Raw genomic sequence first — 27958 nt, forward strand, 5'->3', positions numbered from 1 at the left:
GAGAATTTTCATTTCTCGAGAAATGAAAATCAGTGATAAATCAGAATGCCTACATATAATCCCCACATACATACTTCATACATATGTATGTATACATATTAGTCAAAAATTCTCATTGAATTTTTAATTAATATTTCGTATATACAAATGTACAAACAAATGTAAATTGAGTTACATATTACTAATATAAGTTATAAATTATGTTAGTAATATGTATAGTATTATAGTTATAAATTACTAATTTTCTTACTTATTTATATAGTTTTTCAATTATATTTCGATGAAATCTTATTTATTAAGTTTTAATGATTTACATGCATCCTTTCTTGTTTATCAGAAATTTCTAAAATCTTGAGCAGCCATCATATAAAATACCAAAATTCCTTCATATGTATGTACATACTTTCATATCATACAATAAAAAGTTAATTGTTTCACTTTTAAAAGAAATTAAATGATCTAAAATTTGATTTATCAATAATTTTAAAAAATCGTGTCATTTACTTTGTGGATTATATGAGGATGACATTTTATAAGAATTTTATGTATTTTAGTCAATATTTTGAAAAGTTAAAAAAATCTTAAGAAAATGTGTGACTAACTATGTATTACATAATATGTACTTTACTTAAGAATTTCAACATTTTACGGCCGTAAGTGAACTATGTATCTATGTACGTACATACATAAGTGTGTTCTTGTAAACCATCTCAGTTCGTACGTAAGAGGAGGGTTTTAAAACCCGAGTCTTAGCTCTAAAACTATGCAGAATTTTTGTTTTATAATCTGAACACGACACAACTTTGTCTTAATACGAAACATCAAGATATCCATCTTTTCTTTTGCGTCAACCATACATATATTTATGTAGAAAATCAGGTATGCGATGCGTTGGCGGCCATTAGCTGCGATTGCTTTCCACCGAATCATATCTCTCGGCTGCCAAATGCGTCTCTGTTTTCTCGACAAACATCCCCTACGAATGCTGGAAAGCACTTTCTATATAATTCGGTTTAAATTGGTTCGGTACGTCGATTGTTTGTTTACCGTCCGGCGCGCCAGTTTGGATTTTGGCTCTTTGTTTGCGTTGGTCATTTGAGATACGCATATGCGAGCGTCGGTTTGCGATTTTTGTGTTAATTCGAGTAAAAAGTAAGGCTCTTTGAAATTCAAACGAATAGAGTATCGATTCAAACTCGGCGTATTTTATTTTCAGGCAAACAAAACGAAACTGTAATTAACGGAGCGTAATGTCGAATGTTACGTACTCGACGGTTTTCGTACCTTACGCCTCACGGTTCAAATTAAAATAACGAGTTAGTAGGTGGGCGTACCATGAGCCGGTGGGTGGTAACCCTTAATGGTCGGGGGTAAATAAATTGACGATACATACGATATTATTCAAGCATGCCAGAAGAGTCAGTCGTTCACTACGGCAGGACCCTTAACGACCCCGTAACCGTAGGTGGGGTAAGGGCGAAAACGACCCGGGAATAATATTAATTGGATGGTTCGTTAAAACTATGTTGAGATTTTAAGTGTGCGCCCTACGTGGTTTTTGATGTGTGTGCGGAATATCACATGTTCGTTTCACGTTGAGAGTTCTCATCGCATTGTTAGAAATTCACGCGTGAAATGAATGCAAATTTACGTCCTAGTTATTGGTTGGATTTGTTGAAAAATAACCGTCTGTGTAATTTGTGTGGAAATGTTTGATCTGTTTCATGTGAAATTTAGAGTATATTATGCTTCAAGTATGTTGATGAGCGACGGCTATATTAGTAGGTATTATTCTACTTTAATGTTAGTGCTTAAGGCATAGTGGGAATAAAAGATCATTATATATTTTGATCATTCTATGTACATGTACATATGAGCCGTTATATTTTAAAGTGGCGATAATCCAATTTTCAGTTCCAAAAACACTATTTCTGTGTGACTTCACTGTTGTTATCACTTATTTTAATTCGATATGTCCAGAATCTCGTAGAAGCAGAATAAACAAATTATATAATTACCTAATATGTATATAGGCCACTTGTATTTTTAAATATTGTTAAACACAAACAATTGTATTTAATGTTTTGCGAAATACTTCTCGAAATGAAGAAAAGTGGACTTACGGCACTTTTAAATGAAACGTCTCATATGTATATTATTTTATCTGAATTAATTTGTGTTTATATAATACTTGAAGGGTATAGACATCTCGTTGTAATCTCTGAGACATTTGACAAGTTTATTAGTATGGTTGTTATTGATTCTTCTACAGAATCTTCTGGTTAGTTTGTTAGTTATGGTATTTTCAGGTTAGTATGAATGAGCGTATATAAATGATTTTTACATACCTCCTTTACGTTTCACTTACGATTACTATTAAGTTAAAATTTTGCCTCTTATCCGATCTTTTTCATAATTTGCCACATTGCTCATTTTGGTCTTCAATAAGTAAAGGTATCATCCGTCATTACGATGGTGAAAAAATATATTATTAGACACGTTTGAAAATACTCTCACGAAGATTTGCTTGTCGTTTATCCAGCGTTTTTTTTCTCACTTTTCGCCATGTCAGATTTCAATTGTTTAAACGCCTATAGCTTTTTTCACTATTAGTGATTTATTTTGAACTTTGAATGGTTAGTATGGTAGGATTATTCTATACAGGATCTGTGTAAAATGATGCAGTTCCACATGTAGTATTATTTAATTTTGTACTTGGGACATTTTTCTTGAAATTAGCGAGCCCCTCGTCAAAATTTAACAGCTCACTGATGCGTCGAAGTGTCTGCTCCCGCTCACTCCTGAATCGAGGAATTTTCTCGTTCGGTAAAATTTCTCCCGGGATGTGAAAGCGACCTCGGGAAAACCACCGTTCGTACGCCCTCTTGTCGTGTCGTTCGCGTTTCGTAATTACATTTTCGAAATGTATCGCATGTTGTGCGCCTGCTTGCTCAGCGCACGTGCTGCCCTCTGCTGGTGGCGCTCAGAACTGCTAAGGCGTCTTCAACCCCCTTGCTTGCCTTTCATCCCCATCCCTTCAGCCATCACCTCCATATTGCGGTGTGCCCCACAATTTATTTTTCAATTAAACGCTCTCCGCACGTCATTCTGCTCGAGTTGCCTCCTCGGATCTTAAATAAATACACTTAAACATTCGCGAGGAGAGGTTGGGCTACAAATGAGTGGTGTGCTCGCTAAATTAAAACCTCCATATACATATAGTGGAAAACTTATACCTACGTGTTTACGTGGCTGCTCCGGAAAATAAGACGGTGAAATCTTATTTGCTTGCGTCGGAAAATTCACATGTATTCCGCTTATTTTTTTGCACTCATCATATTTCAGAAAACTTTGTTGTTTTCAACTAGGATATTTTTCATGGATTCACTGAAATCATATTTTTGACTTTCGATTGTAAAAATCTATTCTATTACTTTATTTTAATTTTAAACGGCTGTTTATCATCATCATATACAGCCATTCACTATCTACTGCTTGATGAAGGCCTTTCTAACACGCTATAAATCGTCTCTGTTTTGCGCAAATCCCATCCATTTCACCGCACATTCTATCCTAATTTCGTCTACCCATCTTCTCTTCAGTCTTCCTTTTACCCTTTTACATCCTGTCAGTTACCATTGTGTTACTTTTTTTGTCCACATTTACTCCATTCTTGTAGCCACGTGTCCCGCTCATTGCCATTTCAATCTCTTCACTCTACCAACTTTACCCTTGTCATATTTCTTACCTACATACATGCGTATTCCGTTTCCTGTCATTCCTTGTTATGCCAAGCAAACAGCGTTCCATACTTCTTTGAGTGCATTGGGCTTTATCCATCACTTGTAGAACACATTGATTGAAGATTTTTTTCCTCGGGAAAAGCGGCATTTTTTATTTAAAAACGGCATTCACTCGTCCAAATGCACCCCATCCTAAGTTTATTATTTGTGGCAACTATATTATTGATCATATTTGTTCGGTGGCTTTCAAATTAAATTTTTGGTAACAGGTCAATCTACCAATAGAACCTTTAATGGTTTAATCAAAACACCTTCTATAAAATTACAAAATCATTCACGTACTGATGAGAACTTCATATCTGAAATGACAAACTAAATAGACCGTTTAATTGTAAAACAGTTCATTCGATATAAATAGCTGATTATTTATTTATTAAAGTCACTGAGTAAAATAGAAAACACATGTTACATAAAGATGGCAAAAATAAAATTTCCCCTCGTATTTTCGGTTTTTGTTTGCTTAAGAGCTTTTTTCCTTGAAATCAATGTAATACGAATCAAATAAAAGAGTACTCTAACTAAGTACACACTACAATTGATTTATTCTCAATTGAATACGTTCGTTTTGTTTCAACTTAATAAGGTTTTATTATTTGAACTTAAGTTTAAAAATGTATTTTTTTTACATTTAATATTTCGATAAATCTATAACTTAATATTTCCAGATAAATATTAGTCATACATGAATAAGATATATCAGAATGACAGGATGATAGACAAGAAAATTTCGACAATTTCGAATTTTTTACTGTAAAGACTATTTTGATTTTTATTTACTATTGATTGATTTATAGTCTTTTTTCACAATTCAAATAAAAATGTCGATCGACATGTGTTCACTCGTACATATAAAGTCATAATCATTTTTCAGTCGTCGGCCGTTATCGCACATTCGGAATTCGCCATGCATTTTGTATGACCGCATGCATGCGCCAGTCGAAATATTTTATTAATTCGTGACGTGAAAAACACTGGTAATTTTTCAGTGCACGTTTCGACTGAAAAAGCTTTCGTGTCATTACGCCTCTTGCACTATTGTACCCGCGTGTCACGTACGTACTAATTGCCAGTTGTAAATGTCCCGTGTCATGGGAGCCAAGAACAAATGTCCCTTACGACTACTTCCGATATTGTTCCATTAATTTCTTTCGTACACTATCATTTGCGTAGTACACAGAAATCCTTTTATCTCTCACAAAAAAGGGCTGGTGTAAATTAAAGACATTTTTGTCACGATTGTCTTTTACGTATGCTTTATGAACGTCATTAGTATTAGCAATAGTTTCGTTTTCGTTTATGTTAACAGGTCGACTTTGTTACAAAATTTAATCTATTAAACAATTTGAGTATTATTTTCGTATAATAAGAGATAGGAAACGGAATATGTAGGTGAGAATTATGAAAAGCGTCGTTGATATATGTATCTATAATAAAGAGAGTGAAGATTCAGGAAGATGACAACGGGCGGGTAACTTAGCTATAAGAACGGACGAAATACAGATGAAGAAAGGCTTGAATATTACTCGAGAGAATGAAAGGAAGACCACAAAGAAGATGGGTGGATGAAATAAAAAAAACGTGTGAGTTGAGATGGATCAATTCCGTTAACAAGTAAAAGGAGACTAAGACGTGAATTAAATTTAAATGTAGAGCATTTGAGCTGTTTTTAATAAATAATTTATTTGAAGAAAAATGTATTTCTGCTTCGTTATTAAAATTGAAACTTCGTAATTAAATTTCTGAATGTTGTGCATTGTTTGATATAATGAGAAAAACTGGAAATATAACACATGGGTTAGAACAATGTCAATGGTGGTTGATATAATATACCATATATAAAAACGGTCGCGATGTTCGTATGTATGGGGATTTAAAAAAAAAAACAAATTTTAGAATACCAGGAGTATACGTTATGCATGGGGATGTGGAGTGACGTTCGAACGTGGCCGAACCGCTGGCGTTAATTGAGCGCTCGACTTTTTACTATTAATACGCGCGCGCGCTCATTAATTATGTACCTTACACTATATATATATATATATATATATATATATATATATATATATATATATATATATATATATATATATATATATATATATATATATATATATATATATATATATATATTGTGTATGTAACATATAACTTTATTTTAATTCGTTTATCAATTCCTTACCGAAGTCACCCGTTGAAATCAACGGGCACTACACTAGTTGATTATAATCATTGTGGCGCATTAGGGATAGGGGTAAATAAAAATAAATGAATAATACAGCTTGTAAAGAAATTTAAATGACAATAGAGAAAAATAAAAATAGAAGAATGGACGAAAGGTGTCAGGTTACAATATTGAGATGGGATACGAAGTAAGAAAAATCAGATATGTATGTACATATACATATGTAGATGCATGTTGCTCAGTTCAAAAACGAATGAAAGCGTGTAGGAGGGGTGGGGTGTTCATTTATATTGCCATTCTTGCCAATTTACATGTTTGGAATATATTCTTTAAGTACAAGTGTAAAGCTCAATAGTCAAGTGTACAAAGTTTAAGTTGAAGTAACACGCAAGATCTTCTAGCCTGCGGTTACTAGGGTTCGTCGTTCACTTTGAAATAATTTAAAGTGCATTCGATGTAGGGAAGCGAGTCTGTAGTGAGTTCAGCTTGCGACTCTTTAATTGGAGCCATATACCATTCGATATTCTGCACAGGGATAACTTGCGTAATTAATGCATACCCGGATCGTAGGAATGTTTTCACTACTGTGCGGTTGCAATTTGCTGCAGACTTCCGGGACCCGTCGGAAGCTTTTACCCGGAAAACGTTGTTTTCCCAAGCTCTAATCGCTTTAGCGCGAAAACGTCTTTGTGGGGCATTCTTCAACAAAGATTGAAATTTTTCGCGAGTTTCAGCCTCTCCACTTCGCGTCTTTGCTTACCAATAAATAATCTGAGATTGGATATTGCTCAGATATTTTCGTTTGATCTGGAATTTTATTTAAATTAAATACGAGGCAGATCAATATATGTGTGTGTACACATTCGGTGGTATAAATTTTCGTTTGTATTTCGTGGGGATTTTCGGCGATTTTATATACGAGTACGAATTACCAATGCTAATTTTCGTGAACGTAAACGCCCTCACTCTTTTCCGGCTTTGTGCCGTTCTTTACCCGTATCGCATCGGCATCTTCCATATCTCATTCTGTCAGCAAATTTCGTGGGGTTTCCATTTATGTCTTGTCCTATCATTGTAAGGGGATGGATAGTGAGTGTTCAAGGTTGAGATTATCATCGGCGCCTATGGTTGTATTTTCAACAATAGAATAAAATATTTCGTTTTTTCAGTAAATCTACTTTTTCAATAAGTCTATATATGTATACATATGTATATATGTATGTACTGATATATGATTCGTTATATTTGCAAGTGGCGGAAGTCCAATTTTCAGTTCCAAAAAATCTATTTTTGTTTGACTTAATTCACAAATTGTTATTACTTAATTCAATGTGTCCAGAATCTACGAAAAGCAGAATAAACGTATTAGAACAGGACATCAGTATTTTAGAATATTTTTATAAACAAAACATTATATGTAATGTTTTTGTTTTTTCGTATTTTTTGTGGTATCCAAGAGATTGCTTAAAAAATTTATTTTATTTTAAGAATTATAACGGGAATTTGAAACAAATAACGATGTTTTTTGAAAAAACCATTAAAAACAGCGTAGCGCGCTTTGTATGGAAGTTTATGGCAAAACGGCCACTTTACATTGTCATTAATTAGTCAAAACTTAAAATCGATCCAATTTATCTAAATAGAATAAGTGACTATTGTAACTATTCTAAAAATATGTGTGTTTAAACATACATACATATGTAAATAACCCACTTTTTTCTCATCGCGTTAGAAAAAGGGGTTTGCTGACACAAAAATAAAATATGCAATACGATAAAAAAAATTAAAATAACTCAAAATGGAAGACAATTAAAAAAGAAAATAATTAACTGGTAAATGAATAACTACAAAAATCCATTTATTTTTTAGTGATTCATCAAGTATATTTTAAGAAGTCTAGGTTACTAGAAGCTACTAAATTATTTGCTAGACTATTCCAAATTTTAACCAAACTTTTTCAAGAGAAGGATTCTCTAATTATTTTGTAGTAAATACCTTTTTGGAGTCTGAGAGCATGACCTTTCAGATGAGTATATTAAGTAAGTTTTCCATTATCCATATCTAAAATTTATATTTTTCGCTAAAGTTATATTCATGTATGGTAGATAAATATGTAGAAGTTAATTACAAAAAAAAATAACGAGCGAATATTGACACATTTTCTCATCTCATTAGTCACTTTATATGCCGGCTATGTCGCTGTGAGCGATTTAGTCCGGAAAAATTCTCAGAGGAATAGGACTGTGCCCCCCACATTTTCCGGCGGTCCCATTTTGCTCTGTTCCGTGCACGAGAATTTTCCCCCGCGGAAAACTAATAACTGACATTTATTTAATTACTGGCCAATTTCCCGTGAAGCGGCGATAATCACTGGCACGTCCATCAATCAGGGAGCGACGCCTAAATTACCGCGTCGTATGGGAAATTACACTTTGACGGGAACGTTGCCCGCACATAGAGCCAGCCCTGGACGACCCGGAAAATTCAAAACCTCACAGTCTACATACTATGATATTGAATTAAACGTTGCTATTTTGTATTTCTTAAATTTCCTTTTTACCAAAGTTATAATGGAGGGATATGGCTGATAAATTAAGTTAGACAAACTCATGCGTCATTCTGGTAATTTTCCGTCGTTTGAATTTCGTACACGTAATTGAATTGAAAGTTTTTAAATATAGAGATGAATTTAAATTGTGAACGTTTCGTGTCTGTTGTTAACTTGTCAAAGTAATTTCGTCCGTCTTGGTGGTTTCAATCATTAAACAAACTCCCCGGTAGTAAATTACATTCTGCGTGTTATGAATAGCCGGTACACGCCCGATCGTCTATTATAATATTAAATATTGACCGCTAGTTTTCGAACTGTGTCGTCTTCAATTTTAATACACGTTTAATAAATAGGAGACTGCTATGTGCTTATATTGCCCCGTGTAAATTCCAGGTCAAAAATATATATAATATTTTCGTAAAAGGAAAGTCATTTTCATAATTATAACATTTAAGCACGCCCATAATTTGCGTGCAATTTAACGGCTTACTCGCGTGCGTTGTGGAAAGTGTGCGAAAATTTACTATACAGACCGATCTTTTAATTAGTTCCGATTGATCGTTTATCGAAAACAAGACTTATTTTTTGGTAGTTTTCTATTTTAGTTTAGTGGTTTATTCCGTGAAAATATATCTATTATACAGTTTTTTTTAGTGAAATCAAACCGAAGTAACTAAGCTATGCTTATAAATTAACTTACATCCGTAGCCTGTCATTTGATTGCCACTCTTAACTTTTGTACTCATGAAGACACGCAATCTAGACATCCTTCTTCGAATTAACATTTCCTCCTTTTTTTCTCTTCTACCGGATAGCGTGTAGCTATATTATTAGGCGAAAATGCATGGATGTTCGCCTCGTCAAACATTTTTACTTGGACTCGTGTTTCGTTGGCTCGTTCATTATTAAAACTCAATTTGTACTCTTTGACATAATACGATTACCGACCCAGATTGCACCACCGAGTTGTCAGTCATGGTAGTTGGGACGAGGTAGGCCGTGATAAATCAGAGCTTGCTTTTTATTATTTGTATTTGGATTTAGCTTTATGTTGCACTCTGTTGAATATTTTCATGGACGATACGATTTTATTGATGACGGTTGATCACGCCAAAGCTTAGTTGTGCAAAATCTATCGTAAAATCGAGTTGTAAAACTGCTCGAATCGGCTGTCAACACGTCGTAAAACGTGAACGTATCGCTTCTTAAACACCTGGAAAAAAGTCCGAAACGGAATTGTGAAATTTTTCGAAAGAAAATCGTTTAAATGTAACGTACCGCTTAAAGTCCACCATAACTCTTAATAAAATGTAAAATATTTCGAGTTTTTACCGTTGTTAATAATGCGGTATAACAAAGGAACATTTCACATTTAAGAGTGTTCTGATTTGAATCAAAAATATGTTTTGATACATTTAAATAAATAAATTTTGTATAATAATGATTTTTTTTCGTTGAAATGATTTTTATCGCACGAGTATTTATTACTCGATTATGAATGCTTTAAGTGTACCATATTTTATATCTGAGTAGAGAAACTTTACCAAGCCAAAGCTCGCGTATAATTTGAACGAATTTTTACGCATTCACTATTAAAAATATCTAATATACATACATATGTATATTGATAGCAATTCAGTCATGTCTCGCAATATATTTATACTGTGACATTTAAGAACGACTTATACGTCTGTAAATTATTTATGATGAGCACAATTTACGACACGATGCCTCGATAGTTAGTCGTTTCAATAAATAATACTACAAGTAGTTTAGTTCGAATAACAGTTTTACGTACATATATACATTGAAGAAACGTTTAGCTATATTGAAAAATATGAAGCCTTTTAATAAATTGAAAAAATAATCAATTTTATTTAATAGGTACTATAGTGTTTGCTACTGATATTTTTTTGTCCGAGTTGATTCAAGCAATATAATGAAAATGTGACACTTTCATGAATATTCGACAATTGAATGCATTCGAAGGATGGTGTTCGTAGAATTGGGTTGCGTACGTTTAGATAAAATAAGCCTCGATTTGTTAAATCTGAATCGTTTATTTTTTTCCATTTTTAGGATTTACCGACGCTCTGAAAGCCCGCGTACAAATTGCTATCTCATTTTTCGCTTTTTTCCTATAATAAAAGCTCCGAACTCCATTTGAGCGCTCGCAATCCACTATACGTACGTATATACATACATACATACATACATATGTACCTTTATTTATATCACACTAATATTTATTTTTATAACGTTCGTATGATTGTACTTCAACTCTTTTGTTTCTCTCGTTGCTGTTCGTTGCCGTTACTATTGTTTTTTGGATCAAGTTGTTATTTTTTGTCGATTTCCTGTGTAGTAAAATAATATAAAATGGTGCTTTGTCAATGACTAAAAAGCTTTTCAGGCCATTAAGAGTAATTGAAAATTAATGCAATCACCGGATGCAGCAAGTTTGGTTCGTTTTACCGAACGCGCACTTACAACCCTTTTGACGCACCAACATTTAACATTTATGGATCACACAGTATTTCAAACTCGACAGAGGGTTAAAATAAAATATATTATAGCACCACTTGAAAATAGGAAATACATTGTTTTTGCAGGAATATTTAATTTTTTTTTTAGCGTAATATTAAAATGCAGATTATACTAAGACTCACAAACTGGCAAAATCTCTCTAGCGCCACCGTCCAGTTATAAACTTTATTTTGCTGCTCTTTCAAGATTTAAACACCAGATATTAAAACCCAATTTTCATAATTTCAACCTGCGCCATTTCGCTTCCAACATTTATGGTGTATAATTTATTTTGTTTTTTCTAGAATGAGTGCGAAAAAATTCGGTTTGAATTTGGTTATAGAAATTGGTTTTTCCATTTCTTTGATGTGGTTCCAAATACATACGTATATACAAACCCATAAAACGAAACAGCAGAGATGCAAATAAAAACCTAAAATATTTGAAAGTATGTGTTGTTGGCGAACAGCATTTTTGTCGTGTCGATAGGGAAAATGTACCGTATGCTCTTTTTTGAGGATATATCTCCCGGGCGTTGGGCAGGCAAATCATCAGATAAATAAATTTATTTTTCCTTTTTCTTCTGCAAAAGGGAGGAAAAAACCCTCGTGTATTCTTTGCACATACAAACATTTTCGCATGTACGTATGTGAGTGTGGGAAAATTGTCGTCGTAATGCGATCGCCGATAGGGAGGGTTGGGTGTGAGGGCGCCCCTCTAGGAATTTCATATTTGCTTATCTTACCTTTCTGGTTTTCGCAGAGCAGCCGGCGACTTCATATACCACTTATACGTACACGTGTAGAACCTCGATATGCGCCAAATCTCACGTATCCAATATTAAGATTCCATTTTGTAATTCCACGTACCTATGTATGTACATACATACATACCTACTGCTAAGCTTTCTTCCTTACTCAACAGCCTTCCACGCGAGTCGTTCAAACAACAACACAAAGCGATGTTGGAGAATTTGATTTCAGAGAGCTCGAAAAATCACAATTTCGTCATTCGAAGTAATAAATGAATTTATTTGATTTTTCTTAAAATTGTATTATTTATGTAAGAATATATTCATATTGAAGTTATTCTATTATTATTCTAATTTTATTCACCCATCTTCTTTGCGACCTTTCACACTTTTACATCCACTTAGGTACCATTCTAGCACTTATATTGTCCACCTTTCGTCCATTTTTCTAGCCAAGTAGCTTGTCCATTGCCATTTGAATCTCTTCACTTTTTCCACTAACTTTCTTTGTCATAATTTTCACCCACATATTTTATTTCCTATCTATCTTCGTTATGCCGAGTAAACAGCGGTCCATACTTCTTTCGAGTGCATTGGGTTTTGTGTAGCATTTTGGCGTACAAAAAAACCAAGTTTCATGTCCATCCAAGTCATCAATGACAAAACACATTGATTGAAGATGCTGTCTTCAGGCAAAGTGAATTTTTTTATTTAAAAACGGCGTTCATTCGTACAAACGTATACTTGTTTCAAACATCTTTTTTTACTGTATATGTCTATATTTAATTTTCCTTAAATACATAGGCACACATATATGTATACGTATATTTACAAACTACTACTGTTTTATCAACTTATGATTAAAATAATATGTTAAAATTAAAAAAGTTTTTTGCAAGATTAGTTTTATTTTGCATTTTGATGTTTTGGGTTATGATAGACAACTGGTACCTCGTTGATTCTTCTATTTTTTGAGCCAAACTTTATTTTATTCATATACATAGTACATACATATGTATATGCTAGGAACGCCTAGCAAGTAAACCCCAATGCGCTTTCCTTGTCAATCACAAACAATTATGTATAATGTATCATAGAGACATCATAGAGTAGGTAGCATTTTATAACACCAGCAAATTAGAGATGCTTATAAAATCGCATTTACGAGAGATAAATAAGAATAAATAAGAGAAAAATTTATAGTCCTTTATACCTGGTCACTGGCGTACGTTTGCAAAATATAGTAATTATTTTGTTTATAAGTTAGATCATAAGTTATTACCTAAGTATTTTAAGAATTATACAATAAAAAATGGTGAAATCCATAATTATTATAATAGAAATTAGAGCTGTTAGTTGCAATTTAGCTGTAGGTTGAGTAAGAAAAAATAAGAAAATCTGGTGGTGTCTTTCACAGGGGTGTGCTCATATACAATGCCCTCCTCGAGTGTCAGGTCTTATAAGACCGTGGATGTATTCTTGCGAGGTGCAAGGAGACACCTCTGTGATAGACAGTGCATATAAATTTAGTATATATAAAATTTTAGAGCTTAGTAATTAAGAATGTATTTGATTAAAAATAGAAAGAATTAAATTAGTATTAAATTAGCTAAATAGCTTAAATTATATAAATAAAATAAATACATTTAATAAAAAAAAAATTATTATCTATTTCAAAACCGGATATCTTCTTCCTCCTATTGTATTTTTTCTATTGTTTATTTTTATACCTTACTGTTATATCTTGGTTGCAATTGTATCAAAAGTTATCGAGAAAATACTAGGTACATATGTATGTATACCAAGAAAATACCAGGTACGTATTTAGGTACCATTCAATGGTTTGTCGTCAAAATAGTCAAAAAATATGCAGGTATTTTTTTTATTACTATATATTTTTGATTTCGCATTTAATTAGTGCGTCTTGATTCCTCATTAATATTTCTCTACGTGTATGAATGTACATATATGTACATACGTCAATCATTTTGTTTAACATATTTTTCATGTATAACAGCTTTTGTTTTTGTACCATAGCTTGTTCGTGCGTTGTTTTTGTCGACCACGATACAAAAAAAATAAGTAAGGTAAAAAAATCGTACGGCAACAATGCGAAACGCCACGTAATACACGATTTTTTTCCCAGTTATGTACACCTTTTTTGTCCATGTTTTTTCCACCGTGTAAAGAGTGGAGCGACCGTGTTTTATCCGAAGTTTTCCTTTGTCACTTTGATGCAATAACAATATTATTTTTTTATTATTCGCCGTTCGTCGAAAGCTTTTTACACACACAAGGCGTTCGTTCGTTCATTCGTTCGCTCGCTCCCGGCAAATGTTTACTTTCTTCACACCCTGTGTAGTTACGATCTTATCGGGAGCTTTCCCGACAAAGCTCCACGGCTACCCCTTTCACCTCAGTACGACTCTTGCACACAACTTTAATTTGGATTAAGTGGGTCGATCCAATCGCTAATTCGCATAATTCCATGCCGTATTTGTTTTTCCCATTTTTTTGTGTTGACGTTTTGTATGAATTGACGCAACTGGGGCGGTTGACCTCAAGACGTTAATTTATTCGAGGGTCAGCTGTGCTTATTTATACGTTACCCACCCTCGGCACAAATGAGGTATTGTGCGCGTCTGTCTGTTAATAATTTAATGTTGTGTGTTGATACAATGTGTTCTGGTTGTAGGCCAAAAGTGGGTTACTAGGTTCGCAACAACATCCTGATACATAATTTACACTGTTTATTGTGGCCACTTTGTGAAATGAAATATCAGTCGACCGAGCCCGTTTTCCCTATATTCCGGTACATATATAATATATACATACATACCTAGGTATGTGTGTTTGCCGTATAATGTTTTACACGCAGTTTTCCCAGGATTTCCTCTCCGTATATTCATAATATGTTATCGGATCGGCCCGTATGCAATTAATTGTTTCGCGATTTAAAATTGTTAGATGTGCGTGAAATTTAATTACAAATAAATAATTATTGCAATTAGGGTTGCGAAATGATCTACTTTCTTTGAAATTGAAATTAAATAATAATTGGGAAACCATTCGCCAGCCGAATTTGTTTCTAATGTACATACATACATAACTGTTTTTTTTTCTTTAATTTTATTGTTATAATTTCACCGAAATGGATTAAGGTAAATTGTAGTTTATTTATTATATTTATTGTTATTTAAAATACATCTGCTTTTTAACAAATCTCTTTTTATGATTTTATGATATTATAATATTAATTTTATTACGTATCGTATAAGCATTTGCTTTAGTACAATAGTTTTTTTTTATTTAGAGAAAAGCTCAATTGGTAAGTCATAAAATAGAAACATAATATCAAAAATATATTCATATATCGTTCCGTTTATTTTATCGAGGTAAGCCAGTTATCAATAGAATTTTTGTTATTAATCCACAAGAATAGTCGATATACGATTTTTCGATATACGATTGAAGTGGAATTTTATTTAATTCTCATTAGAAGACAATTTAATTTACATATTATCCATATTAATTCAATTCAGATTCGTATAAATACGAGTAAATACTAGTACGAGCTTGTGAAATTCAGCACACTTCCAATTAACTCTTTTAAACGAAAAAAAAAAAATAGTGTGGCCAGAACACTATCTCAATAAACATCTTTCAATAGAAAATACTCGATATAAAATAGTATTAACAGTGGAAAAAACTCCCAAATGAAAATACGTACTTTGAACTTTTGATTTGAACTGGACGACTACTTAAATAGATTTGAAAGCTGAAAAGTACTACAAATGAAAGATAAAATATCCGACTATAGATTCCGATATTCATTTTGAACAGGAAATTTACATATTTTGAGACATTGACCGAGCAACATCAAGCTTTAGAAAAATCGCGCGATTTAAAAAATACATATATCTCCTAATCTCGAGCCAATCAACATTTTTTATTAACAGATTCGTATTCACTGGACATAGATCTATAAAAGTCATATGTCGTCTCTGAACCATAAAAAACAGTCGTCATTTGTCGAACAGTGTAATTGAAGATAACGTAAAAATATCAAATATAAAATATAACATAAGGAATGTCTTGCATCTACAGCCAGTTCCAATAAATAAGAACTATGTAACTGCAAATACAAAACATCTTTGTGAGGCCCAAATGGATTGAGTAAATCAAAATTCCATTCATAAATCACAATCAATCATGAAAGCAATGATAAGCGCAGACTACCAGACAAATAGGTTAGAATAATATCCGAAAATTTACGCTCACTAAGGTGGAAAATATCACATTCAGAATCAGCAGCACCGATTTCATTAAGAAGTCGAATAGCTCTTGGAATAGGAGCCATTCGAAAAACAGCTATACGAGCAGGAGGTACAGCCATCAAATGATGATGTCTACCACGCACATAATTATTAGGGACGTAAAGTTCCAACTGTTCCAGCGACAACGGACATGACGTATTACCACGTAGTAGCTGGAGTTGGAGCTGGATATTTAAAAATGGGATATTTTATTTATTGTTTTAGATCATTGTGGCATTACAGGAAGAACCTAATGCGCCATTTTATATAAAATGTTTGTAGACGGGATGTTTTATCCAAGCTGAGATCTGACCGAATATAATTTTTTACATAATTTTAAACGTGCAATAAGCACGTTTTATGAGTTTCAAGTTTGAATTGAATTAGTTGAAATGGTCTGGAATCCATTTCAACTATGTAGATACATTGAAGTATCGAGCGGACGCGTTTTCCGAAGGATTATCCTCGAATTCGTACCGGGGACAAATGATATGGAAACGGGACCCCACTGACAAATGGAAATTTCTGGCCGGTGTTTTCGCTCGATCCGCCTCTGTCTAGCAATTCCCGTCGCGTACGTTCCCACCAGTAGATATCGAGGAGGCTTAAAAACTTCGCTCGTATATCTCATCCTTTCGCTTCGGCTCAATGACTGGGCTAATACACACCGACCGAAATAAATATTGTATACACCCTGAAACCACATTATGGTCTAATAATCAAATTGCGTTTCGAGCAAATATTTCCATTATTTAAGCATTTTATTATTTTTATTTCATTATAGGTGCCATAGCAGATTACCAAAATTCGACACCTATGGTCAAACTTGTACATATCCATATACATATTTTATTTTATTTTATTTTATTTTAAAAAATCAATACCACAGAGACTTGACAGGTTGCCCCAAAGCGTCAATGTGATTTTAATACAAATAATAAAAATCATAAAAATTACAAAAAAAACATCATAAAAAAAATAATAAAAATCATAAATAAAAAAAAAAACATAAGAAAATAATAAAAATCATAAATAAAAAAAAACATCATAAAAAAATAATAAAAATCAAGTAAAAAATATGTACACAAAATAAAAACAAAGAAATAAGATTGAAAAATTTATATCGTGCTATTTAGGATGTGTTCCACCAACTCAACATAACTGGCATCGAATAGGTCCAAGTATTGTGCCAGTAAGTTAAGGAGTCGAACAGCTCTCGAGAGGGGGGAGTTCATGAGCACGTTTGATTTAGCCCTAATTGGTAAAAATATATCATGTTTTCTTAAAACTCTACGATTTTCCGGGGCCCAGAATTTTAGTTTCTCCAGGATAGTGGGATTGTGAATCTCTCCTCTAAGTAATTTTACGAAATGTTTCCCAAGAAATAAATCTCTTCTCTTTGCCAGGGAGTTGAAACCCAAAGATCCCAAGACAAAGGCACTAGGGAACAGATATGGATAAAATCCAAATGTCTTCAGATATAAAAATCTAAGGAATTTCCTTTGGACTCGTTCCAACATTAGAGAGTAACGAAGTTGATAGGGAGACCATATAATGGAGCCAAACTCGAGCACACTGCGAACTAATGTACAATATAAGAGACGAATGGCAGTGAGCCCTAGTTCAGACGAATTACGGATTACGAATCCAAGGATTTTTGTTGCCCTATCACAGATATTCTCAATGTGAATGTTGAAACTCCAACTATTTTCGAAGACTATTCCCAGATCAGATATAAATAATTCTCTCTGAAGAAGAGAATCATGAAATTTATACGGATATTTAATAGGAGAACGAGAACGAGAGTAAGAAATGACCCGAGACTTTAGGATATTGAAGGGAAGTTTATTAACATTAGCCCATTCATAAATAGAATTCAAATCCTCTTGCAAATAAAGAGCGTCAGGTAAATCAATTATTCTCTTATAGATTTTTAAGTCATCCGCATATAATAAAAATTTAGAATGGTGAATAGAAGATTGAATATCGTTGATAAATATTAGGAATAATAAAGGGCCAAGATTTGATCCTTGGGGAATCCCAGAAGTGGCAACATACTCATAAGAAAAGCAACTCCCAAACTTAACGAATTGACGTCGATCCTGTAAATAAGAAATAAAAAGACCAACAAGATTATAAGTAAATCCAATAAAACTTAATTTACTAACCAAAATTTTATGATCAACTTTATCAAACGCCTTCTCAAAATCAGTATATATTACATCCATTTGATTATTACAATCCAAAGTGCTGGTTATGTCATTAGAGAAACATAACAAGTTGGTAATAGCTGATCTGGCCGGACGAAAGCCATGCTGCTGATCAATGAGCATACTTTGAAAGTGATTAAAAATGTATCTGTGTAATATTACCTCAAACATTTTGGCTGGCGCTGACAAGATAGTTATTGGTCTGTAGTTCCTTACACAAGATTTATCGTCCTTCTTATGAATAGGAGTTACTTTAGAGCATTTCCATAAATTGGGGAATGAAGAGTTCCTTAGAATTAAATTAAAAATGAATTTTAACGGTTCTAAGAGACTAACCTCACATCCTTTTAGGATGTAATTAGGGATGGAGTCAGGACCGGAAGAATAAATATTTTTTAACTTTAGAAAGCCATATTTCAGATCGGAAGAGTCAAGATGATTAATCGCTAAAGTGGGGAAAGTAAATTCCGAGTCATTGGTAGGTTCCATGGAATCAGTAGGATTATTGAAAACTGATTTAAAAAAGTCGGCAAATCCATTAGCAATGTTTTGATCACCCTCTAACAATCCAGAATCATTGTACATAATGGTCGACTTTACACGATTTACACGTTTAGAATTGATGAAGTTCCAGAATTTCTTAGGGTTTTTAACTATGGAACTTTCACAATCAGCTACATAAACATTATATGCATTATTAATTAATTTCTTAATTTCCGTACGTAAAATACGGAAATTATTTAAGATAAGAGGATTGCTCGATTTCTTCCAGAGTTTATGTGTTTGATATTTACTTTTTAAGAGATTAATAATTTCTTTAGTAAACCAAGGCGGATAAATCCTTTTACTCGTCACTAATCCTTTCAACCGAAAACAATCATTAAAAATAGAATATATAATGTCATAGAAATTAGAGAGGGCCAAATTAACATCTTTGCACTCATAAACTCGCTCCCATTGACAATTACAAAGAATATCATTTAAATATTTGAAATCAACATTTGTAAATAACCATCCATTTAGGACAGAGGTATTAAGACAGTTATTTATTAAACGAAGTGAGGAATAAGTTATAGTTAATTTTAAATGAATATCAAGAGCAGGATGATAGCTGTCTTCAGGAACCAAGGAATCAACTGAATTTGAAATAATAATATTCTGACAATCTAAATTTGTTAATAGAAAATCCAACATGGAATTATTAAAATAGTTTCGAATAGTATTAATTTGTTTTAAGTTGAATAAAGATATAAAAAAATTAAGGTCATCAGGAAAACAGTTAGAAGAATTCAGATTAAAATCTCCAGATATAAAAATGCGACCATTACTTAAATGTGAATAATTAGATATAATTAAATCAAAAAATCGCTTATAAATATTTGGTGGAGATCTTGGTGGAAAATAAATAGTACATATGTATATAAAAAAAGGAATGTTAACAAATCTTAGTTTTAGCCATACACATTCATGAATGTCCTCAAGATGACTAAGTCTTTCAACCGAAATAATATTTGTATTTTTAACTGCTAGAAGAACACCACCACCTCTGGCAGATCTATCATGGCGATATATATTGAAACTGCTGTCAAGTACTTCGGCATCATGTACAGATGAGTTTAGCCATGTTTCAGTAATAGCAAGGACGTCAATAGATCTAGAAGCGGCGTTGTTGTAGAATTCCTTGAGTTTTGTATTTAAACCCCGCACATTTTGATAATAAAGTTTAATGTTACGGGTCACGGGTTTGGGCAATCGGTTTCGAAGAGATTTTTTTGAGAAATAACCATTCTCTTATGCCAGTACCCATAGGCCAAAATTCAGGATTGATAATTATATTAAAAGTTTCAGTATCTACACTAATTTTAAATGACGAGCACATGTCAGTTTTAGCAACCTGAGAAACGTTGATTCTTTTATTTTTAATTTTATTTAATATGAACTGTTTCACAGTATCACAAGTGCAGTTATTTGCCAAATTAAAAACGTGTACATTCTTCAATTTCGGAATAGTGGCCACCTGTAAAGTTTTATCAGGTGCTCCAGATCCACGAGTGTATGGCAGTCTCCCAGAAGAAGTCCCAGCGACCTGACTGAACGAATTTGAAGGATCTACAGTAGAAGCAGAAGCAGGAGCACAAGAGACAGGAACATAATCAGATGTTGAAGCAGAAGCTGATGTAAGTGTAGCTGAAGATGAAGATGGCAGAGGTGAAGCAGTAGAAGATAGCGCTTATATATATGTATATATATGTACTTTATGTGTATATATATGTACTTATATATATATATATGTACTTTGTAATTTAAAAAGTCCATATGTAACATTGACACCAAAAAGTTTATACAAATTATAACCATGAAAAAGCAAAACAAATAAGAAGAGCATTGAATAATGGTAGATATGGGATATATTTAGCAAGCAGCATAGCTCGGTTGTAAGTCAACCGGTCCATTAAAATCATCACAAAAACTCCCACTAACAGTACTAAAAATATAAAATTGGTGCATCCGTGTGAAATCCAAAATATAATACGTAATTTAAAAAATAAAAAGGCACCTGGGCGAGATTCAATAGATAACATCATAATCAAACAACTTCCATTTAAAGCTTTAGTCTCACTATCTAAAATATTCAACGCATGTTTACTCACCGGGTATTTCCCAGAATACTGGAAAACAGCCAACGTAATTCCCATACTTAAGCCCGATAAAAGCTCAAAAAACCCGGCCAATTATCGACCCATTAGCTTACTTTGCACGCTTTCAAAAATTCTGGAAAAAATAATCTACACACGTTTACTTAAAGTCGTAAATAAGAAATTAATAAATGAACAATTTGGATTTCGCACTGGACATTCCACGACCCAACAACTAACAAGACTAACTGAACACGCGACGAAGAACTTTAATATGAAGAGAAGTACCGGAATGGTATGTCTCGACATAGAAAAGGCCTTCGACACGGTTTGGCACGATGGACTCATTCATAAGCTCCTTATTAACAAAATACCAAACTACCTAATTCTCATCATCAAATCGTACTTAACTCGTAGAAAGCTAGTGGTTAGCGTAAATAATGAATTATCGTCTCCAAAAATAATCGCAGCTGGCGTTCCGCAGGGGAGCTTGCTTGGCCCACTCTTGTTCTCCATATATATAAATGACATACCTATTCCAAAAAACTGTCACATAGCCCTATATGCAGATGATACAGCTTGCTTCACAAGTAGCAAAAAACCAGACACTATTCTTAAAAATCTTGAATTTGCAATTAAAACAATGACTGAACACTTCACTAAGTGGAAAATTCAAATTAATCAAACCAAAACAGACGCCATATTCTTTAGTGTTAGAAAACATAAGCCAAGTTCAGATCTGAAAATCCCCTCTGGAGAAAGTCTGAAATGGCAGTCAGTAATAAAATATTTAGGAGTAACGTTTGATAAAAGAATGAGATGGGCACCTCACATTGAGGCAGCGAAATGCAAGGCGATGCGGGGTATATCCTCAATATATCCAATATTTAATCGCCATAGTTCTTTATCAACGCTAAATAAAATAAAATTATATCGCGCGCTCATATTACCATTATTAACCTATGCTTCACCTGTATGGAATAACGCCTCGAATACTAACCTTTCCAAGCTCCAAGTAATACAAAATAAATCCCTTAAAATAATTTATAATACACCCATATATACTAACCTGAAAAAACTGCATGCTATATATAATATTCCGTTTGTTACAGACATTACTAACAAACTAACCAGTAGATTCTATGAAAGAATCACTAATAACCATACTAACACACTTGTGAAGAGTCTCGGTGATTACAACAAAATGTCTATACCCTTCAGGTATAAACACAGATTACCTAAACACAATCTGCTTTAGGTCATCGACTTTGGAGAGTCTTTAATTAATATTATGTATTAGATGTATTATGAACATTTATAAGGATTGTAAATAGGTTTTTGAGCTCTTTTTCCTATTATGCTTTAGATTAACATTAGAATAATATAATACTGTGATTACTAACCAAATTAAATTAAAATTGTAAAATAGAAAATGATCAGTAGATCAGTAGCTATTAAAATAGATATAAGATGTATTGTGAACATAATTTCGTAATAATAAAAAGCATTTAAAATTCAAAAAATAGCTCGGTTGTAGGGGTTCCAAAAAACCGCCCGAAATAAAAAGCCGGTTTTCGGTTTTTTTACAAATAAAAAGCCGGTTGGCCGTCTTTCACCGGTTTTAGAAAAATACAATTTTTTTAAGTTTAAAATTTTTATATCGAAAAAAAAAATGTAAATATGTATATATTTGCATAATATATATCTATATTATGCAAAAAAATAGTTTTTTATAAATTATGTAAATTAAGTTATAAACATTATGAACTTTCATAAGATCATTACAAATATTACAAATAATAAAATTTGTATTATATGTACATATATCACAGTCGTAAAATGGCAGATCCTAAATACGCACATATAATTAAAAGATTTAAATAAGCTAGATATATTATAGATAAAAAGATTTCAAAGTTGTTTTTACGCATCTGTTTTAGCTGAAAAAATCCAAAAGCAACCGTTGCAAATTTCGGAAACAAATTCATTTGAAACGGCAAATTCATTTGATCACGAACATTTTAAATCCATAATAAAAGTAGGTATGTGGCCTCAATATTTAAAGGGCAATTCCTTCGAAGAAAAATCGATTATATTTCGGAAATTCCTATGCATTTTGCCATAAATCATTTGACTACTTTTTTTGATGTTTTCAAGTACAAGGATTTGCGATAGATAAGGATGCTTTCTATACCTGAAGTTGGGTAGGCCATTGAAACTACATACTTTCTATAATATTTTATTGGTTTATGACCGGGTCCATTACTAAATCTCAAAGAAACCGCTCAAGAAAGAAAGAAGTGTAGCTTTTTTTTGTTCAAAGAAATATACGCCTATACCTATATAGCGTTTATACACATTTATTTTGATCTTTCATAGAAATTTAAAATTCATAATTGTTAATTTTGAGGAAAAAACATTAATTAAAGAAAATCTTAAAAAGCCGGTTGATCGAGCCAAAAAGCCGGTTTTCGGTTTTTTGAAAAATGGTCAAAAAGCCGGCTTTTCTCGTTTCGGTTTAAACCGGTTTGGAAGCCCTAGCTCGGTTGTTACGCTTCTGCCTAACACCGAGAGGCGCCGGTTCGATCCCATGAAGTGACCTCGATTGAAAAGAAATTTATCTGTTACTACAGATATACTCTTTAAGAAAATTATCAGCACTACAGATATACTCTTTTAGAAAAGAGTATATCTGTAATGCTGCTGGTCAGACCTGGATATTTGTGACTTCAGGTCGATCGTTTCCTATCAGAGTTTGGAAATTTTCTCTGATTTCATTGTTGAAACGGTTCCCGATTAAAAATTGGCTAAAAATCCTTCCTACCTACTATGTCACCACTATTTGAGTATGATTAATGTACAATAAAATTTATGTACAATTCATGGACGTCTCATTAATTTGCGAGTTTTCAGTGTCATGTAATTCAGCGACTTGTATAATGAAAATGCTGTATTGTTTGTAATTGGCCAGGAAGGCGCATTGGGATTTACCTGTAAGGCCTTCCTGGTATAAAATGTAATAAAAAAATAAAAAATATCTAAGTATGTATGTACATACATATGTATGTATGAACAATGTACGTATGTGATACTAAGGAAAAAATGATCAAACAATAGAAATTTATAGCAAGAAAGGGAACAACAAAGTGGATAAACATGAGGGGGACTATTGTTAAACGAAGAGCAAGTTCTATCTAAAATGTAATTACAGGAGTAATTGTTAGAGTAGGGATTAACGTGAAATAATTAAGGATTGCGAAGGGATCCGATTGAATATTGGAATTGGGTCTTTATTAATAAATAAGGATAATCAAATTTATAATTCCAAAGCTTAAACAAAAAAACATAAATCATAAATTATCCTACTAAATCTTAACTGTAAAAGTAAAAAGTTTAGGACTATTACCAGAAGCAATTAATGGAAAATGTTTTTAGGGGTACTGCAAGTGCCTATACAAAAACCGGTTTGGTTTGGGGTACTGTAGTACCCGAATCCCTATGTACGAGCCGCGCCTGTCTATACATATCATTACATTTTAAATGTTATATGGAAGTTTTATAATGTTGATAAGTATGTATGTACATACATAATAAAGCATATATTGCATTACTCAAGCCTTATTGTATTGTCTATCGAGGATCAATTTTCAAATCTTATAATTATTATGATGTAAATAAATGTGTTCATATTTTACTTTACTTTGTTTGATACGATAATTATGCGAGTTTTTTTTCCGAGTCAGTATATCAGTTGATTTAGCTGGTCTTTCAAGAGCCTTGGAAAATTCACCCGAGGCTTTTCTCCCAATGTTATTTGCCGCCGCTCGTTGTCTATGAAAATAAGCGTAATTTCCATTCGTACCGTTTTTAAAGAAGTACATCCCCCGGATTTCATTCTCGTCGTCTCAAAATTGGTGGGGTGGGTATTCCTACGACACTGGCCTCCCCCGCAACCCCGGAATTCGCAATTTCCCCGTGCGATATCTTTATTAGGCATCTCGTCGCGTGCCAGGCAGGGATTTTGCCTCGTATTTATCGCCGAAATTATTATAGGCGTTTTCTCTATTGTTGAAAAGCAAAGCGAGGATTTTCATTATTTATAATGTACGATATATTTCGGTATCGGTCCGTATGATCACCGGCTCGTGGCTTGTTCGATATACATTTGTTTGTATGTATGTATCGAACAAGGCAAGATTACTCTCGTTTATTCCTTTAAAAGTATCGAATTAGTAAGAAAAAAGTTTATTTTTCATAAAGAAAGTTGTGACCTATCCGTGACCTTAATATTAGTAACAGCTTTTATTTTACCCCAGTCGTGTTAAGATATTTTTCGTTAAGATTTTAATGATATTATATTTCGTTAGGGTGTATTTTAATTGATTGTACACATGCAAGCTCGTATCTTATTTCAGATCATATTATTTGACTGTCCATTAGGTAAGGACAAAAATTCAAATTTAGGATTTTTCACTATGTATCTAGTAAAAAAAAAACTTGCGTCATATCAAGGTAACGTCAAATATATTTTTTTATGATTTTAAACACATGTCAAGTAATTTATCTCGAAAGAAAAAAACAGAAAAATACTCAAAAATCATTACATAGTGCAATTTTAATTCTAAGGTCCCCGTTTTGGACTACATATGGTCTCAGACGTAAACCGTCCCTTTGGAAAATAGTTTTCATAATAACAACAGGATCATTTTCATGGTCCTGTTGTTATTTTGACTATCAAAGTTGCTGTGAGCTTTTTTGATTATCCCGCACCTCTACTAAGTTCCCACTATGATTGGTGTGAAAATTTAGAATTTTCACACCAATCATAAATGGGAATAACGAATATATAAATATGCGATAAGATAGGAATGCCAAAAATTCTTCATAACAAGTCGATAAGATCCGCTATATAAGGCGCACCCTAACTCGAGTCAAGGCAGTAAATAATCAACAGTACTATGAGCAAGCTCTTAATAGTCATTACTAAATCTACCTATACTACGCGCTTCTCTGTTACTTCCAAATTCAAACCCCAAGATCAAACTCAAAATGTTCTTCGAGTATATTAAGTGATTGTTTATTAAAAATTAGTAAAAAATATAAAATGAAGATAAATAGATTAAAATAATCTCTTTCATTTCTCATAACTTGGATTGAACGTTCATAAAATAAAAATATAAATATTAATCGGGGTGTTGAATAAATCATCATTAATCCCAATCAACTTTTTAAAAAGACAAACTTCCTTTGGAACGTAAAAAAACCTATTTGGGGGCACATAATAAAGCATCATTATTTAACTAACGAAATAAGTTTGTACAATCGGTATTTAATTTAAATGTTATTAAAATCCATATTTTTTCCATATTTAATTATGTGTGTATGTATTAACATAAATACATATGTACATAGATGCTGAGATCGTTTCATTCGAAATAAATTTCAGCAGCTTTTTATTCATACACAGAATTTTACATTGTCACTTCAATCCAGAAGTAGATGGAAAACTGAGGAAAATTTCACTGTGACTGATAGGTGAAGAGGCAACCCTTGACACAACGAGGTACGCACTTTGAGAAGTAGGCAAGCATTGATAACTTCGTTCGTACGAAAAATGTATAAAAAACATAATCTCGAACAATTTGGCGTATGTGAAAAATTCAGTGCAATATTATTATTTCATACAATCCGGTAGAGCAATTCCCGTGCTCGACGCTTTCGCGAGTGTGAAAGTGGCATTTTACAGCTTTATTTATACATGTGTCGCCGAGATAAAAAAAAACCGATCCAATATCGATGAACACGAATCTCGTACGACATCCCTCGTCCAATAAAGCCACAATAAGGGGTGTCGAAGCGACAACGAGGCGTTCACGGAATGTCTCGAAGTCTCTTTGCTTTGTGCAAGAGCTGCACCGGAAAACGACACGGCAAACGGTGAGCATGGGTGAGCTTCAGGTGGCAGGTGATGTCCTTGTAGGCTATGGGGATGGTATGGGGTGACCATCCCCCACTCCAGTGTGTAAGACCGCCTCTATTGTGTACCAGATAACAATATATACCTTATAAATATGCGAAGAGGGACTCGACGCCTACGGTACGTGGCGCGTGTGAAACTATCGTCTTATACATATATGTACGTATATGTGTGTGATAAAAGCGTTACCGTATTTATACCCTTTTATGCAAAACTGGGAATTTCGTAAAATATATCACGCTTACGGCGTGGTAAGATTGTAATGCCACCGAATTATATTCGCGGTGAAAGATTTGGATCTTGTATTATTGCCTGAATTTTGCTTCGGAAAATCGTACATATTGAATGTCTATTGTATAAGGTTGGTTCTTTGTTCGTTTGTTATGTATGGTATATTATTTCAGGTGAACGTATTATTCACCACATGAAGATTGCCCACATGAGTACTGTCTGCGGTTTAATATTGGTTTCATTTTTATTTTTCATATTTCTATTGGTTTTCTGTGTTACGGAGTTCTCGCGTGAACAATGTGCACAATGGGCAATCCTCTTGTGGGAAATAATCATGGAATCATTATTTAATGGTACTATAACTTATACTTTTGCAAAGGGTCAGAGCCTCCATACAAGATTGCTTTCGTTATTTTTCCTTTTAAAATGCTTACATAAAAACGATGACCAATTCAGCTATGTAGTTATATTATTTATTTTATTTTAAGTTTAAGCTTGGAGTATTTTGGCATTACAGGAGTCCCTAATGTGCCACAATGGTCTAAAAAACACAGACAAAAAATACATTTATAGATAATCATAAAAACAATAGCAGATAAAGTAAAAATATCAAAAAATAAAATAAAAAGCAGGAAATGTCTTGCACCTATAGCCAGCACCAATATACATACATACATATATGAACAAGTCGCAAATACAAAACATCCCTGCAAGGCACTAGTGGAAGAGAGAAGATCAAAATTCAACTCATACATCACATTCAACTATGAAAATA

The 27958-nt window shown here is 33.1% G+C and overlaps 3 protein-coding genes across 4 annotated transcripts in view; 1 reads left to right on the forward strand and 2 right to left on the reverse strand.

Moving 5' to 3' along the window:
* The window catches only part of LOC143910244 (uncharacterized), a 64147-nt gene extending 37165 nt beyond the window's left edge, over positions 1-26982 (reverse strand). The window contains exon 1 of the mRNA XM_077428633.1: positions 26791-26982. Coding sequence (XP_077284759.1) covers positions 26791-26982 — 192 coding nt within the window. The remainder of the gene's footprint in view (positions 1-26790) is intronic.
* Positions 1-27958, reverse strand: part of LOC143910245 (zinc finger MYM-type protein 1-like) — a 727250-nt gene that overhangs the window by 557096 nt on the left and 142196 nt on the right. The gene's annotated exons all lie outside the window — the stretch shown is intronic.
* Fur2 (furin-like protease 2) overlaps positions 1-27958 on the forward strand; it is a 546777-nt gene that overhangs the window by 280669 nt on the left and 238150 nt on the right. The gene's annotated exons all lie outside the window — the stretch shown is intronic.

This window comes from Arctopsyche grandis, chromosome 4 (genome assembly GCF_051622035.1).
Source record: "Arctopsyche grandis isolate Sample6627 chromosome 4, ASM5162203v2, whole genome shotgun sequence".
Lineage (NCBI taxonomy): Eukaryota > Metazoa > Arthropoda > Insecta > Trichoptera > Hydropsychidae > Arctopsyche > Arctopsyche grandis.